The sequence below is a fragment of the Mesoplodon densirostris genome, chromosome 18 (assembly GCF_025265405.1).
Source record: "Mesoplodon densirostris isolate mMesDen1 chromosome 18, mMesDen1 primary haplotype, whole genome shotgun sequence".
Lineage (NCBI taxonomy): Eukaryota > Metazoa > Chordata > Mammalia > Artiodactyla > Ziphiidae > Mesoplodon > Mesoplodon densirostris.
In genome coordinates, this window is record NC_082678.1 from 55,600,830 (window position 1) to 55,617,112 (window position 16,283).

General features: G+C 41.3%; 1 protein-coding gene across 4 annotated transcripts in view; it reads left to right on the top strand.

Annotated features, from left to right (window-relative positions):
* Nucleotides 1-406: 406 nt before the first annotated feature.
* Nucleotides 407-16,283, top strand: part of AP2B1 (adaptor related protein complex 2 subunit beta 1) — a 123,821-nt gene continuing 107,944 nt past the window's right edge. Inside the window, exons 1-4 of one of the 4 annotated variants that reach the window (XM_060082947.1) lie at nucleotides 409-481; nucleotides 5,277-5,501; nucleotides 11,447-11,506; nucleotides 16,161-16,266. In XM_060082947.1, the coding sequence (XP_059938930.1) occupies nucleotides 11,470-11,506; nucleotides 16,161-16,266 (143 nt within the window). In that variant the 5' untranslated portion in view covers nucleotides 409-481; nucleotides 5,277-5,501; nucleotides 11,447-11,469. Of the gene's footprint in view, nucleotides 482-5,179; nucleotides 5,502-11,446; nucleotides 11,507-16,160; nucleotides 16,267-16,283 lie in introns of those variants that run through there. The other 3 variants (XM_060082948.1, XM_060082945.1, XM_060082949.1) reach the window with 3 other exon arrangements.

Here is a 16,283-nt window from a genome sequence, read left to right on the forward strand (position 1 = left end):
TAATGCTGCACCTCACAGGGAAAAGCGTGACTATGGGGGGGACAGGTACGGCGAAGGAGCGCTGGCCTCTCGAGCGGCAGTCCTGGAGGCGGCCAATCACGGACTCCCAATCCGGAGGGCTCAAAAGCCAGGCGGCTCTGAGGGATCGAAGGTGCCAGTGCAGGCCGGCCCCAACGGCCTGGCTCAGCTGTGGGCTGTGCAACCCCCCCGTTCGCGCCAGTCCTTGCGAGCTGACTCCAGGCGAGGGGCGAGGAACCCGCGACGCCGCGTTTGAAAGGAGGTCTCGGCTTTGTGTCAGAAGTCGCAACCGGAAATAGAAGCCGCTTGGAAACCGGTGGCCGTGGAGAGGCGCTCTAGCCCCGAACGCGGCCCCGCGGCCGGAACTAGAGAACTCTATGATCTCACAGGGACTTCCGCTTCCGCCCGCAACTGAAAGTAAAGAAGGCTCCAGCGGGCTCGGTTGGAGAGGAGTTTTCCGCTGGTTGGTTTTACTTTTCTTAGCTGGTTTTGTATCGCTGTCTTGTTGGAAAGCCACAGCTCTGATATCTCTCTACAGAGTCTTTTTGGCAAGGTGTTGGGTCGCCGCACTGACGTCTGGCGCCCGGAGCCAGAGCTCGGCCTGTTGCTGAGGGCCTTGTTCCCTGGGGCGATAGAGATAGAGGCGAGAGACCCAAGGGAATGTGGAGATGGAAGGCTCACTTTGGTTGCGGCGGGGGTGGTGGCTCACTATTTTTGCCGCTTTCGGGAAGGATTTGAAGCGACAAAGCCGAGATAGAAGCCTTAGCCTTATGGCTGCCAATTATTTAAAAAAAAATTTCCTCCTGTTGTTCAGAATTTGGGACGATTATTTTTCATTCAGGCTGGTAGCTTAATTGTCTTATAGGTTAGGTTAAGTTCAAGCAGAACTCTAGGCACTTGCTACACGAAATGAAAATGGTTCCTACCCTCGAACACGGTAGAATGCGTCATATTAGCGATATGAATACAGTGCTAAAACGGAGTGATGCTGTTGAATTCTAACTAGCATGAATTGGGGAGGCTTGGCAGAGAAGGTACTTTTTATTGTATACCAAAGTTAATGTAATTAACCTGACGTTTTGCAAACTGCTTTTACATCGTATGCAATTGCCATGAGTAGCTGCAGGTTTACTGAATTTGGATAATAGTTAAAGTTCATCTCCTCTCTCTCCAACCTCTCCCCTCAACCCCTGGGCTAAATAGCTAGAAATAGAAGGTATTATTTGCTTACTTTATACCATAGAGGACGTTATGGTATAAAGATAGTTAATTGTTTCACATAATGAGAACACTCGAACAAGGTTTGGGTTTAGTTGTTTCAATAGGAGAAATAAAATCTTGCAAATTAACCTTAATTGTGGTTCCAAAAAGTGTTTCAGGGAATTCCCTGGCGGTCCAGTGGTTAGGACTCTGTGCTTCCACTGCGGGACGCATGGGTTGGATCCCTGGCCAGGGGAACTAAGATCCTGCATGCAGCGTGGCCAAAAAAAAAAAAAAAAAAAAAGTGTTCTATAGTCTGATTGGATACCTGCTGGAGAAAGTCACATTGATGGAACATTTTACCTTACAGAGTTTTAAGGAGTAGAGATAATGTATCTATATAAAAACCTAGCTTTAGGTTCTTGGTCAGTGGTAGCTCTTACAGAGAGGCTTTTCTTAAGTGAACAGCAAAAAGACAAAGTTGAGAAACAGCATCACCTAAGACGAGTGGGAAGTTAGTTAAACATTGGTATCAGTTAGGGTTCTTTGGTTACAAGCAACAGAAAACAGGCTAATTTAAACTAAAAAATTTATTAGAAGAATATGGAGTAGCTAGCAAAATAAGGAAAACCAGCTCTGAGGGAACAGGAATTACACAGTCCTACTGGATGTTTCTAGCAAGAATTAGCAAAGTGTCATACAGGCATCGTTGTTGCAATGAATGAGCTTCAACAAATTTCTGTCACTGTACTTATGATTCAGATCCCTATTGACTGACCTTGGTTCAGATTTCATCTCCACTCCCTGTTTCACTCTTAGCCAGAAGAGTGCAAGACACCTTAATAGTCCTTTGAGAATATTCCAAAAGTAAACTGATGTTGTTATGTGAGAAAAAAGGCAGTCAAAAATAACAATGTCAATTATTACAGCCAATACACCTCATCACAAATCCCACTCCCAGGTTTATGGTGTAATAAGTAAGACAAAAATTGATTGCACTTATGTTAAAAGGTGTGAAGAGCCATCAGATAGGTTAATATGGTGAGTTTAGAGGAAGAGACGATAACAGCTGGGAGAAATGAGGCCGTTCAAACTAGCTTAAACAGAAGCTATATTGGCCTTTGTAACCAAAGGGAAGATCGTTTCTAACCTCACGTTTTATCTCAGCTTCTTTCTGCCAGTTACTTTCTAATACAGTGATGTAACCTGGTATCTCCTGCATCTTATATCAGGACCAGATGTTCACTGAGAAAGTTTTGTGGATTAGGTGGACCTCAAAAGATGAGTACATTTGGGGAAAGTCACAGTCATGGTGACAGGGTTTTCCAGGCTAAGGGAGCAGCGTGGATTGTATTTGAGGAGGAAATTGTTTGCTTTAAATATAGAGAGGAAAATAGACCAATAATACATAGTCTATACTGTTGACCATAACATAGAGGCTCTTAAATGCTAGTTTTAGTACTTTGCTTGTGGACATTCATTCATTTATTCCTGAATAATTTATTTATTCATTTATTACTGAATACATCCTGTGCGCCAAGCATTATGCTAGGTGCTGGGTAGACAGTAGTAATAAAAACAGACTTGGTATCTGCCCTCATGGAATTTACAGTCTAGTTGGGGAGAGAGATAATAAACAAGTAAAGAAACTAATATATAATTTACAAATGGAATAAGAGGGCTATGATGGGGGTGGCAGTGGGGCCTGGGAGAGAAGAACCTTTTAGACTGGGTAGTCAGGGAGTGCCTTTATGAGATTACAATTAAAATGAGACCTAAATTATAAGCCAGCCAGCCCTGTGTGGAGTTGGGGAAAACGAATATTAGGTAGGAGGAGCGGTAGTTGTGAAGGCCCTAGGATGGGAAAGAGCTTGGCCTATTTGAGAGCTGCAAAAGCTAGCAAGAGGTGAAATGAAGAGGAAATGAGGAGTGACTGAAAAGGATAAAATGATATTAAGAGAGGTAGACAGGAGCCTAACCACTCATAGGCCATGGGCAGGAAACTGGATTTTAGTCAAAGTATAATGGGAGGTCATTGAAGTATTTATACACCGGAGTCATGACCAGGTTTATATTTGTAAGATGACCCCGTAATGGTTATGTGGTTACATTTACTTTGTGAAAATTCATCAAGCTTTATATTTTTGGTGTGCACTTTTTGGAATGTTCGTTTAGACTTCAAAAAAAAGTTAAACAAAAATCTGGCTGCTGTATGAATAATGGTTGGGAGGAGAGTTGAGGTTTCTAGTAGTTCAGGCAAGAGGCGATGGTGGCTTGGAATAATGAGGTGAATAGAAGGGATTGGATGAATTTGAAATATATTTTGAAGGTAGGATTGACAACTTGGAGATGGAATGAATGTGGCAGTAAAGAGAGAAATCAAGAATGACCCCCAGATTTCTGGCTAGTAATTTCTGGCAGTGTAATTTGTTCAAATAATTGCAATCATAGTAAATATTTACATAGTCCATACTATGTGCAGGCATAGTTCTAAGTGCTTTACATACACTAATTCATTTCATCCTTGTAATAATATTATGATTGGATATTAGTATTTCTCCCATTTTATAGATGAGAAAACTAAAGAACAAAGAAATGGGGAAAACTGGGAGAAGGATAGGTTCTGTACAAATTAGGAAATGAGGAGCTGTTGAAAGTTTTTGAACCGGGGAGAGGTATGAATCAAAGATTTTTCTGGTGGCATCTCTTTACAAAATCCACCTCTGTCTTCTGTGGGTTGTACCTGGAACCACATTTTTTAAACACCCCCCCCCCCCAATACTCTTATGATTTGCTTAATTTGGGTGGGCCATATGTGCAGACTTACCATCAGTGTGGTTAGCAATTTGGTGGTGAAGTTTGGGGACTAGGTCAAGGCTAGAGATAGATATTTTGGAGTCATATGGGTAGGAAAAATGACTGAACCCATGGTATTGCTAAAGGGTTAGTGTAAAGAAAATGTATGAATATGGAACTTAAAAATAAAATGCTTGCTACTTTCTCCCTCAGATACCATCCTATATCTCTTCCCTTTCAGCCATACTTTCTTATGGAGTTATCTGTTTTCATTTCCTTACCTCGCATTTATCTTCAAACTTCTGCAGCATGGCTTTTGCCTTCATTGTCCCTGCTGATGGTCTCAGCAATGACATCAAAGACCTTTGTGCTGCTAAATCCTTGGACACTTTTCGGCCCTTCCTCCTTTTCTCTATAGCAACTGTTGTTGACCACTCACTCACACATTTATCCATTCAACAAATTTTGGGGAGGGGGCGTCTAGGCCTCAGAGATATAGTATATAGTTCCTATACTTTCATAGAACTCTAAAAACGTCCTAAATGATTATGACCACCTGCTTTTCCTTCTGCCTCTCTACTTCTCAGTCCCCTTTGCACTTTGGTTTCCCAACTTCTGCCTCAGGCTCTCATTCTTCACATTCCTCTTCTTTTTTGGTTAAAGACTTTATTATTACTTAGAGCAGTTTTAGATGGGAAGCTTTCGTTTTGAGGGGAAGGTACAGAGATATCTAGGTCTTGGTTTCTGAAAGGAACTTACTTTTGTGTAAGCACGCCTATTACATACTGGGCGCCTTACCTACTTTAAGCTTCACAAGCTGGAGAGAGTTATATCATTGGATTTATTTCACAAGTAAGACTAAGGTTGAGGAGACGTTAAGTAACTTTCCTAATCACATTCAGGACAGGGATTCGATCTCAGATGGATTCAAACTCAGATCTGAGGCCATGTCAACCTCTTTTCCTTGCACCACTCTCCTCCAGTCCCACTGCCCTTGTATGGTCTTGGGCTGGATCACCATTGCCCACATTCCTGAACTGGCCAGGGAAATTAGCTGGGTTTTTTTGTTTTGTTTTGTTTTTTTAAGAAAACAGGCTGTTTCACTATCCCTATGTGTAAGTTTTTAGAGAACTCCTGTGCGAGGAAACAAATCCAGGGAATGTCAGCTTGTTTAATAGATCCATTCCGATAGTCAGTGAACTTCCTCGGAGGCCCGGACCTCAGGTCGCTTCCCGACTGCGCAAAATTTTTCCGTCTCCAAGGCGACAGAGATGACCGCCTTTCTGGTTCTCCCGCGCGCCTGGATGACGTCACACGGCGAGGCTGTCTGACGTCAGAGTTTCCTGTCCACCATCTTTGTCCCTGGCAAAGTGGGTTTTGCGCAGTGGCTTAGACCTGGAGAAGGAGTCGTGACGTGCAGGAAACCATTACAACACCGCTCGGGCCGTGCTCTCTGGCCGCTGCTGCCACTTCTGCCCTTGCCTCCGGTGAGTTCAGGGCGGCTAACTTTGGGGTGTGTCCCTCTTTCATGGGGAAGGGGGCCAGGCTTGGTTGGAGACGGGCGGAGGAGAGGAATCTTAGGAGCGTGACCGTTGAAGATGGAGTGAGCCGTCGGGTGTGACCGTTGTGAGGAAAAGGGTTGGAGAAAGGGACTCCACCGCTGGAGCGGGGTGAGGGAATCCGCGGGGTGGCAACTGGGAGTTGGGGGGCACTGGGGAAAAGATATGTTCGAAGTGGGGGGTTAGGAGGGCCAGAGGCCAGGGGTGTGGCCGGTAGAGACTGGAGGCCGAGGGGAGAACCTTCTTCCCGGTTTGGCGTCGTTCAGTGAGAGGCTGGGACGTGTCCAGGTACCAGAAGGGGAAAGGGGTTCCCCCAAAGTTTTGCTCATAGATGGGCAGACCTCGCCCGTCTTCTGTAATTTGAGGTTGAGACACCTCTCTCTCACCTCGTAATGGAGGAACATATCCCTAGAATCTTGACCACCTGGGGAAAGAAGAGGAATTCCTGACATTGGAGAAAGGGAAGAGAAACCTCCAGAATTGACCTGATGTGAGAGGGGGAAGCAGGTGGGAGTAAATCTTAGCCCGGGGTTCTTTCTTTCTGGTCTTAGAAGGAGCGGTCTGGTTTGAGAAAGACTGTAGATTAAGACAGAGGTAAAGAAACTGGAACTTCCTGTTATTCCATATTCTTTGAATCCAAAGAATTGATTCATGCTCTTTGTTTTCAGAGCACTGAAAACACTGCCCATTTGCGGGGCAGACTTTATTTTTAAACTCACCTGGCTGCTTCATTATGAAGCAGTGTGAATAAAGTGTGAATGCTTCATTAAACTTTGACTTTTAAGAAGTGTTTTTTAAATGCCAAACACTGTTATAATCATGTGGTTTAAAAGAGAAAGTAAAAAAAACTCAGTAAGTTTAGAAAAGGAAGAATGACAAAGAAAGTGGTCTCAGTGAGGAACAATTTAAATTATTAATCACCTCCCTGGTATAATTCTGTTGCTTAGCCTCAGGGTACACTTACAAAGTCATAATAGAAAGCAGCAGATGAAGGAGATGCAGCTGTACAAGAAAACGTGTAACACATTCCAATGATGACTAAGCGTGGTGGTAAGATGAGAACTGTTTGCAGGTATCTTAATAGTTTTAAACTCCCCAAGAAGCAGAAAGTATAGTGTGTTCTGCAGATATCCTCACTGAAAATTGGGTGGTAAAGTTAATACAAAGCTAACATTCTGTGACTTAAGAGACTCAAGAAAGGCCAGTTCTTCCATCTTTTCTTTTTCTTCTTTAACACACCCGTTTTTTAAAATATTACGAACCAAGCTGAACAGGGAACAAATTAGGTGGGACGCATTTTCCTTTCTTCCTTCTTTTCTCTCCAGGCGTAAGTTTTCCAGAGTTTATTTCAGTTAAGAATTGGATGTAAAACTTTTGAGCTTTTTTCTTACCAGATAATATTAACAAATTACTTTGTAGTCATTTTTAAATGGAAATTGCAGGTGTGTCTGTTTTAATGAGTTGTCTGCTGTCATTTCTTATGCAATAAATGATACCTGAAGATGCCATTGTCTTTTCATTATTGAAATATCTGATTAGCACCTCTCACCCTTGTAATGAAAGATTGCTGAAATGACCTTTCTGCTTTATAATTTGGTCAACTGTTCACTTTTTCCCTACTAGCACCAACTGTGTAAAGTCCTACTTTATGTGAAGAGGGGATTTAGTGGCCTTGCCAACTCTAATTTAGCTGCCATTTCCCAGAGAGCCATTTGAAATTAAGACCCTATTAATTTTTTTTTGGCCTTATACTCTTTACGGGCACCAGAAGGAGGGAGGAATAGTTGGGAAGGGACTTATACAACCTATATTTAGTAGAAACTAGGTTATGTTAAATCTAGATGTATAATCCTGTACAGGGAGACCTTTTCTGAAATGCAGTAACATCATACTCTGGGCTAGGAAAGTTAGAGTGATTGTGCTTTTGACTGTGGCAGCAGTATTTTTTTTTTTAACAATGTCCTGAGGTCATACCTCAGGTCCTCAGAACAGCCGGTGACTTCTCTGGTTTGATCTGGTAAAAAGGTAGTGTGACTTCCAGCTCCATGATGGCTTGGCTTTGCCCTGGGACTCTCCTGAGGAATAAATTCCACCCCCACCCCCCCCCCACCGCCACAGCTCCCAGAAGGAACTTGATTTTTGAGGCTCTTCAGCAAATACTTATTCTTTGAACTCTATCTTGGCTGCTTTTTCTTTGGCTTCTCAAGCAGACAACAGTTTTCACCATCCTATGTTTTAGAGAATCTGACCATATTCATCTCTGGTGTGTGATTAAGAGTGTCTCATTAAAAAAAAACAAAACAGTGTCTCATTTAAAAATATATACAGGGACTTCCCTGGTGGTGCAGTGGTTAAGAATCTGCCTGCCAATGCAGGGGACATGGGGTTTGATCCCTGGTCTGGGAAGATTCCACATGCCATGGAGCAGCTAAGCCCGTGCGCCACAACTACTGACCCCACGCGTTGCAGCTGCTGAAGCCCACGCGCTCTGGGGCCCATGTGCTGCAACTGCTGAGCCTGCATCATGCAACTAATGAAGCCCACGCACAGCAATGAAGAGTAGCCCCCGCTCGCCACAACTGGAGAAAGCCCACATGCAGCAACGAAGACTCAACGCAGCCAAAAAATACATACATATGCAATTTTTTGAGGTGAAATTCACATAACATAAAATTAACCATTTTAGAGTGAGCAGTTTGGTGGCATTTGGTACATTCACAGTGTTGTGGAACCCCGCCTCTTCTCATTTGTTTTTGTTTAGGCTAGTTTATTTTTATTTTGGGGGAGTTTCTTTTGGCTTAAGTCAGGAACTGACCTGATAAAATGTTGCTCTGCCAATATGTGTAAGGGATATTTCATTACTGTTGTGTAGGACAGTGCGAGATAAGAGAGTGGTGTGTTTCTCCTTTCTCTTTAAAAGCAGGGGTTCTTAATTTAGGGCCTGAGATCATTTACTTGATTCTGTCCTCTTCCCTGAAATTTTGTGGGCTGGTACATTATTCTCTAGTTAAGAACTTAGTGCTCACAATGTAAAAGGACAGAAATCTATTCCTCGATGATGAAATTTGTTAGGGGAAGTAATGAAATGTGTGGGTCACTAATAAAGGTACGATTTAAGACTAGGTTAATTTAATGTTTAACAGATTGTGCTGAAATTTTCTGTTAAAAATTTAATATATGTGAATGTGTATGAGAACTTTAGAAAACAGAATGATTTGGGGGCCCTTTTTCTTTTTTTTTTTTTTTTTTTCCTTTTTGCGTTATGTGGGCCTCTCACTGTTGTGGCCTCTCCCGTTGCGGAGCACAGGCTCCGGATGCGCAGGCCCAGCGGCCATGGCTCACGGGCCCAGCCGCTCCGCGGCATATGGGATCCTCCCAGACCGGGGCACGAACCCGTATCCCCTGTATCGGCAGGCGGACTCTCAACCACTGCGCCACCAGGGAGGCCCTGGGGGCCCTTTTTCAAAGAAACAGTGAGAAATTCCAAGCAGCTTTTGTCTTTAAATGTTAAGCAAGTTTTAACTCTTGATGATCCCAAAGGATTAGAGTGGCATTAACAACATCCTGGATAGACCATAATGGCCTTGAGCTATGGCCCTCCTGTCAGTCTCTAGTACTGTAATCATTTCTGTATACTGGTTTTCCTCTTTGTATATATAAGTTCTTAGATGATAACTTCAGACTTATTCCAGGTCTCTTTTTAAAATTAATTAATTAATTTATGGCTGTGTTGGGTCTTCGTTGTTGTGTGTGGGCTTTCTCTAGTTGCAGTGTGTGTGGGCTTCTCATTGTGGTGGCTTCTCTTGTTGCAGAGCATGGGCTCTAGGCTTGTGGGCTTAAGTAGTTGTGGCATGTGGGCTCAGTTGTGGCATGTGGGCTCAGTAGTTGTGGCATGTGGGCTCAGTAGTTGTGGCATACGGGCTTAATTGCTCCGTGGCATGTGGAATCTTCCTGGACCAGGACTCAAACCCACATCCCCTGCATTGGCAGGCGGATTCTTAACCACTGCACCACCAGGGAAGTCCCTATTTCAGGTCTCTTATGTGAAGGACTCCTTTCTTCAGTTTGCCTACTTCACATTTTAGTTTACATTGTGAATGGATTAAATGATTAAATGGATTAAAAGATTATTCTTTGAATTTTAGCTAGAAAAGACATTATGAAAATACTACATAAGACAAGCCTCTGTTACAGGCTCACTTTAAGTTATAACAAATAGTGTCAAATCAGAAATTTCTGTATTCTATAATGATTTGTGTGAGTTCTAGCTCACTTCTTTTAACAAGGTAAATTCAGTGAAATTCTTGTACAACCTAAAAGCACTATTGTATAAGGATCAGTACTATAAACATTAAGTAGCTCCTTGGAAAGATAACAAATGAGTCTAATTTCCCTTAAATAGTCCAAGTAGTACATTTTAGAAACAAATTTGAGCCAACCTTTTTTCATTATTTTATGATTTTCTGGCTTTTTTCCTTAATTGCATTGATTGGTTGAGTGCTTAGGTCTTTTTTCTCAGATCCATAATTACCATTGTGGAGGTATTATCACTCAAGTTTGCCAAACATATTATCACTCATGTTGTTTTGACCAGAAAATAATGAGTAGGTGCCAGGGCATCTGTCCAGAATTTGGTGATAAGTATTATTAATGATGGTGGTCAGTAAGAAGATAATCATTTTTAAAAAAATTTATTTATTTGGTTGTGTCGGGTCTTAGTTGTATCATGCAAACTCTTAGTTGCGGCACGCATATGGGATCTAGTTCCCGGGCCAGGGATCGAACCTGGGCCACCTGCTTTGAGAGCGCAGAGTCTTAACCACTGTGCCACCAGGGAAATCCCAGAAGATACTCATTTTTGAGTGCAGCAGGAATATTATTAAAAGAAAATTTTAATGTATTTAAAGAAGTCAAGTAGATTGGACAAAATCTTAGGGTTTCTCAAATCAGAAAACATTGTCTCATTATTTGGGGAGAAATGTGATCAGTCCATGCTGTTTTTGTTTTACCAGTGGAGCCTTATGTCAACTGGATTAATTCTGGAAATTGGAACAGGAAAGTTAAAGTTGAAGCTGGGATCCGTGTTCTTTTAAGTTTTAACACCAGTTCTGATTCTCTTTAGTACTCAGTGTGACTGAACAAATATCTCAGTTTTTTGCATTGTTTTTAACTGTAAACTGACATTTTTTATTTTGGGGAATACTCGGGGGAATTGTAGGTTGTTGGAAGTATGAAAACCAGAATTAAAAAATCCATGCGTAACACCTCTCTAGATGTTTGCCTCTCTAGGTGTTTGTCATGAAAGAGTATTGTCCTACTAATCTAGGCTTTTCTTTTTTTTCTGAAAGAAATTCCTTTTATTGATAGTTGCATGTAATGGTGAATAGGTTGATAAAATTTTTTTCTCTTTCAGTTTTACTCTGCTTCAGAATATATGTCTTAGAGTGACTCCATCTTGAGGCAGGGAAGTAAATCAGATTTGCTTTAATGGGAAGTAATGGGGAGATCTTTTGAAACAAACTTTTCCTTATTTTAAATATTGGAGTGACTAACTGAAGATGTATTTGTAAAAAGATGTAGCTTTAGGTCTTGGAGGCTCTGAGGAGATAATTGTGGATAAAATCATAAAACTATGATAGGTTCAGATTATCACTCTATTCCATTAGGCCTTTGGATTTTGTTCCAATTAGCTTTTGAGGCAAGGATTACATTCTTAATTATCCTTGCCTCCCTTTGGATCACCAATGATGGTGGTAAGGATGAAGATACTTTCTGAATGCAGAAATTCTTGTATATAAATGATCTTAAAATTAGTTGAATGCTTTGCTGGACATAAATAACTTGGTTAAAGGAATTCTTTTCTCTTGCTGTAGGTGCACATTAAAGATCCACAACCATGACTGACTCCAAGTACTTCACAACCAATAAAAAAGGTAAGTATGAGAACCTGATCACAGCCTTTTTTGAAGATTCTTCAAAAGTCATGGTGTAAGATTGTTCCAGGTAGAATGCTTCTGACCTCTTCAGACATGTATGTCTTGGACCATCTCATTGGGGATTTTCTACAGAAAAGTGTATTGAGTAAATTATTAAAGTATGGGTTTTTAAAGATATGGCTGTGGTGCACATCATTTTGACTTGAAGGTTTTAGTGAAAGGAAGAGATCCAAGATTGATCCGTTGAGGATTGATAGATCTGAGGAGGGTTAAAGGAAGAAGCACATTTATTTTCTCTTTTTTAAAAAAATTGAGTGTAATTGGTTTACAATGTTGTGTTTGTTTCTGGTGCACAGCAAAGTGATTCAATTGTGTGTGTGTGTGTGTATATATATGTATGTGTGTGTGTGTGTGTGTGTATATATATATATATATATATATGTATACATCTATATATTCTTTTTCAGATTCTTTCCCATTATAGGTTATTACAAGATATTGAATATAGTTCCCTGTGCTATACAGTAGGACCTTATCATTTATTTAATATATACTAGTTTGTATCTGCTAATCCCAAGGTCCTGATTTATCCCTTCCTTCCCTCCTGTTTGGTAACCATAAGTTTATTTTCTGTGTCTGTGAGTGTTTGTTTTGTAAATAAGTCTATTTGTATCATTTTTTAGATTCCACATATAAGTGATACCGTATATTTGTCTTTCTTTGTCTGACTTACTTCACTTAGTATGGTAATCTCTGGGTCCATCCATGTTCCTGAAAATGGCAGTATTTCATTCTTTTTTATGGCTGAATAATGCTCCATAGTATATATAAACCATATCTTCTTTATCCATTCATCTGTGGATGGACACTTAGGTTGCTTCCATGTCCTGACTATTGTAAATAGTGCTGCCATGAACATTGGGGTGCATGTATCTTTTCGAATTAGAATTTTCTCTGGATATATACCCAGGAGTGGGTTTGTTGGATCATATGGTAACTCTAGTTTTTTAAGGAACCTCCATACTGTTTTCCATAGTAGTTGCACCAAATTCTTTTATTTTTTACTTGGAAATAAACATTTTATTACAAGGAGTACTACTAAAGCAATACAGCAATAAAAAGTAAAAATGAAAGTTCTCTCCCTCCCTATTCCTGTTCCTGATGGGAATTCGGTATGTATGCTCAGTCTTTTCTATGCATGTATTAATACATATGACTTTTAAAATTTTTAACAAAAAATGATTATGCAAAACAATGCATGGAAGTTTGATATTTTCTTATCCTTCCACACATGACGATTTCATACCATCATTTCTGAATTATGGCTGCCAAAAGGCATAATCTCAGTGTAATCATGAGGGAACACCCACGACAGCTGAGGGTGTTCTATAAAATGACTGGCCTGTACTTTTAAAAAATGTCATTATCATGAAAGACAAAGGCTGGCCAGCTGTTTCAGATTAAAGGAGACTAAAGAGACATGACAGTAAATGTAATGCATGATCCTGCATTGGATCCTGGCCCAAGGAGGATGAGGGTAAAATTACTATAAAAGACTTTATCAGGATCTTTGAATAAGGTTTATAGATTAGATAATGACAGTATATCAATGTTAAATTTCCTGATTTTCATCATTGTATTATAGTTATGTAACATAATTCCTTGTTCTTAGAAGTTATACACTGACATATTTAGAGCTAAAGAGACATGATGCCTACAGTTTACCTATTCAATGAATCAGAAAAAAAATGTATAAATATATAAAAAGTATGATAAAGCAAATGTGGCATGATGTTAGCAGATGGGGAATTTTGCAACTTTTCTTTAAGATTAAAATGATTTCAAAAGAAAAAGAAAACGGGAGGGCACACATAGTGGCCTGGAGCACCAGAAAATTTTCTAGAAAGCACAAGCATATTTCTGTCATTTGGAGTTATTTAAGGGTAAACTTCTATTATAATACAGAAAATACCATAGAGAGTTGCTTAATTACATTAGCTACTAGTCCATGGCTTTCAGCCTTGCCTGCACATTGGAATTGCCCAGTGAAGTAAAAGACAATAGGTGATGTCCAGTCCTACCCCTGCAGATATCCTGATTTCTTTGGTCTGGGATATGGCCTAGACGTGGGTTTTTTTTTTTTTTTTTTCCTTTTGCGGTATGCGGGCCTCTCACCGCTGTGGCCTCCCCCGTTGCGGAGCACAGGCTCCGGACGCGCAGGCTCCGGACGCGCAGGCTCAGCGGCCATGGCTCACGGGCCCAGCCGCTCCGCGGCATATGGGATCTTCCCAGACCGGGGCACGAACCCGTATCCCCTGCATCGGCAGGCGGACTCTCAACCACTTGCGCCACCAGGGAGGCCCGACGTGGGGGTTTTTTAAAAGCTCCCCAGAATTTTCTGATGTGTAGCCGAGATTGAGAACTGTTGCTAGCTGCTAGCAATGCTTGATAGATTTGTTTCAGGGGAAAAGGAGGGGGGAAAGATAAGAATTTAATAAAGCTGTAGTATGTATGAGATACCTTGCCTCCATGCTCCTCCTTGGCTCCACCCAACTTCTTGCTGTTTTTACTGCTTATAGCGTACAAAAGCATTTAGCCCCTTGTCATTCATTTTCAGCTTTTTTTTCTTATTCTCTTATCATTCTGAAATGTATTTATTTCTTCTGTTAACATTTTGTGTGCTTTGATGACCAAGATGTTTCTATAATAACACAAAAAGATGTAATTTTAAAACTCACCTAATTTTTCAAACCTTCACTTATAATGGGTCCTGGTAACCTTTTTTTAATTCAGGGATTTTTATAAAGGTTTGAGACTTACAGATGAATCATGGCTGGGTAAATACCACATTTTAAAAAAATGGATAGACTGTGTTCCTTTTACTTCCTGTAACACCCACCAGAACTGCCACTGGAGCATATTCTTTAAATTTATGCTGTTGGAGTTGGAATAATTTCAGTTATATCCTGTTTTGGTTCTTCAGCTCCTGCTGCTATTCACAATTCAAATTTTCTGAAACCGTGCTGCTTGTCCTTTACTGTTTTCAGAAGTCAATGATGGGAACCCTAAGAGCTGGATTTGGCAGCAGAGGACTTGGAGAGGAGGAGAGTGACTCTTTAAAGGGCCCAGCTTTTCTGTCTGTGCTATTTTTGCAGCTGTCAAATAAAAGGGTGATTTTTGTAACAGTTTGTTTGCTTTGTTAGCGATGGATTTTGATGTAACAAGCTTTTTTAGTGCTCAACTTTTGTGCTTCTTGCCAGTTCATCCTTCCCATTTAGAGGCTTCAGCAGATCGCCTAGTTTGCTGCCCCCACTCTTTCTATACTGGTGAACGAGGTTAAAATGAACATCAAGAACAGTCATAAAGGTGGAAGAAAATGAGGCAATACTGTAGATGGAAAGTTGAAGTGACAATAGTCAACTTCTTTTTCGTGGTCTTAGAGTATATTTTCTTCTTTCTTTTAAAACCAGTTGAGGGTTGTTAACCGTTTTTCTTCTTTCAGCTCCAGCTTTCTGAAGATAGGTGAGCCTGGGCCTTAAAGTAGTGGTGGCAGTCCTGGCGTTTCACGGTGCAGGGCCTGAGCAGTCAGTCATTTACGATTATACCTTTAGACATGACGCTGGTTTGTACCATTCTTGAAGCCTCAGGATTATTATTTCGGTTCTTCGATTGCTTGAACAGGATAGGGCCTTAGAGCCCATTATCATCTTAAAGTACTAATTAGAGCAGTGATTCTCAACCCTGATTATACATTAGAATCGCTTGAGGAAACTTTTTTTTTTTTTTTTTTTTTTTTTTTGCGGTATGCGGGCCTCTCACTGTTGTGGCCTCCCCCGTTGCGGAGCACAGGCTCCGGACGCGCAGGCTCCGGACGCGCAGGCTCAGCGGCCATGGCTCACGGGCCCAGCCGCTCCGCGGCATATGGGATCCTCCCAGACCGGGGCACGAACCCGTATCCCCTGCATCGGCAGGCGGACTCTCAACCACTTGCGCCACCAGGGAGGCCCTTGAGGAAACTTTTAAAAGTATGAACGTAGGAGTTCTACTCCTTGACATTCTGATTTATTTGGTCCAGAGTGGAGCCTGAGCATTGGCATTTCTAGATACTTCCCGGGTAATAGTGTGTAGCCAACATTGAGAAACTCTGGATTGAAGGGTCGGGAGAGACAGTTCTAAGGCCAGCTCTGTCACTCGCTCACTCATTGACCTTTGAGCCTCAGTTGTTTGTGGACTTGAGAGTAGGTGAATGCGGAGTCTCTTCTGGTTTGAAAACATCGATTTGTGAACCTGTTTCCTGCCTGCATTTATTTTTTCCCCAGGACTTTGAAATTCTGACGGGAGATCATCCCTCAGATGCCCTTCTCTCCCCATCGTAGTAAGATAGGAGGTATCTTTCCTTTTTCCCACTTCTATGCTTCCTGAGATCTGGCTTACATCTTCCTCTCTGGCGATAACCCTAAAATAGCATCCTTATCAATGGGTTGGTTAATATTCTAGGGATTTGAACTGCACCTATCCTATAATTTTTAAATAATCTTATTTCAGTTGCAGCCCTGCCACTGGTCAGCTGTTGTGGTGTTACTTGCTATATAGTACAGTGTTTTGCTCTAGTTCTCTGATCCTGGGACCTCACCCGTTTGTTGTCTTTTAGGAGAAATCTTTGAATTAAAGGCTGAACTCAACAATGAAAAGAAAGAAAAGAGGAAGGAGGCTGTGAAGAAAGTGATTGCTGCTATGACTGTGGGGAAAGATGTTAGGTAAGGGTAATCTCTTC